The sequence below is a fragment of the Naegleria gruberi genome (assembly GCF_000004985.1).
Source record: "Naegleria gruberi genomic scaffold NAEGRscaffold_109, whole genome shotgun sequence".
Lineage (NCBI taxonomy): Eukaryota > Heterolobosea > Eutetramitea > Acrasida > Naegleriidae > Naegleria > Naegleria gruberi.
Genome location: NW_003163218.1, coordinates 1 through 1,359, shown reverse-complemented (window position 1 = coordinate 1,359; position 1,359 = coordinate 1). Strand labels below are relative to the sequence as shown.

General features: G+C 34.5%; 1 protein-coding gene across 1 annotated transcript; it reads left to right on the top strand.

Annotated features, from left to right (window-relative positions):
* Positions 1-725: 725 nt before the first annotated feature.
* NAEGRDRAFT_76292 (uncharacterized protein) lies at positions 726-1,355 on the top strand (the record flags this gene model as incomplete). The annotated part of the gene is made up of 1 exon (XM_002668738.1): positions 726-1,355. The coding sequence occupies one exon, from the start codon at positions 726-728 to the stop codon at positions 1,353-1,355; it is 630 nt and encodes a 209-aa protein (XP_002668784.1).
* Positions 1,356-1,359: the final 4 nt, after the last annotated feature.

Sequence of the window (1,359 nt, the reverse complement as noted above, 5' to 3'; positions counted from 1 at the left end):
CATTCCAGTGTTATTGAGAGTATTTTTCGTACCACTCTTTTTATTTTATTATAGACCTAGCCTATTTGGTTATAATGATTATGTTTACGACGCCTTCCCACTCTTTTCAATTTTCCTTGTCTCAATTTCGAATGGTTACTTGTGCTCATTATTGATGATGTTTGCTCCTCAGTGTGTAGAGAATAACGAGAAGGAAATTGCTGGAACAATGATGACCTTTTTCTTGCTCTTTGGTATTAGTATAGGTTCGAATATGGGATTAATATTTTCTTTCATTGTTTGAGATTTAAACTAAATTGTTCACATATGTCTGGTGATAACAGACTCACTTTGATTTAGTAGATGCTGCAAGTTCCAAGTTGCTCAATATTTCATTATTAAGGATAGAGTTCATATTGAGCTACCTCTTAATTAAAATTTATTAATCAACCACAATACAATCCTTCATGTTTCATCTTCATATCCTATCTCAAAACTGAATTGTATTAGGGATTTACTTGAGTGTAATCAATAAGAAAAGACCTTGAGCATTCTCCATTTTGGTCATTTAAGAAAGAGGTAATGTGAATGTATATTTGCATCAGAATTTTTACTGTGATGAACTTGGTGATGCGTAGTTCCAGTATTTCTTCAAAAAAAAACGTTGAAAACCAGGATTTTGGTATCTATCACCTGTTTATTATAAACACCAAATTCATCATCGTTATCTAAAGTCAAGAAACAACATGTGTGGCTCACCAATTTCAGGACCTCTTCTCATTCTCTTCTTTCCTTTAGGAGTGGGAATGTTAGCTGTTTCTCGGGTCATCAATTTGGTTCATTCCATTGATGTTAGCATCAGAAAGAATAATGAAAAGATTGAGAGTGGAGTGAGTCATATTTCAAAGGACTTGAAGGAGAAGATTTTATTCCGAAAACAATTAATTGCTGAGAGTAAATTGGAAGGAAAGATCAAGGCCGACACTACACAAGATCCACAAGTTGCCAGATTGCATGTGCAGAGAGCTGTGGTGAGATTGGCTGCTATGAAATATGAGGGAGCTTTGGAGGATATCAAACTTGCATTGCATTTGGATGAGAGTTTGGATGCGACCTATGTGTGGAATTTTGTTTATGGTGTGGCATTGTATCATTGTGGGGATTATTTAGAATCTGCTCATGCTTTCAAGAGAGGTATTGAATTGAAGGAGGCAATGACTGGAAGTGGTAATTGTGATAAGAAATCAGTAGAATTGGAAAAGAACATTCTTGATATTAATTTTGAAATGAAACACTCCCATGAAAAAGTGAAGGAACAATTTACCGAATTTTCAGAGAATACCAAAACTTATTTCAATAATTTCAAGTCCTGCTAAAGGA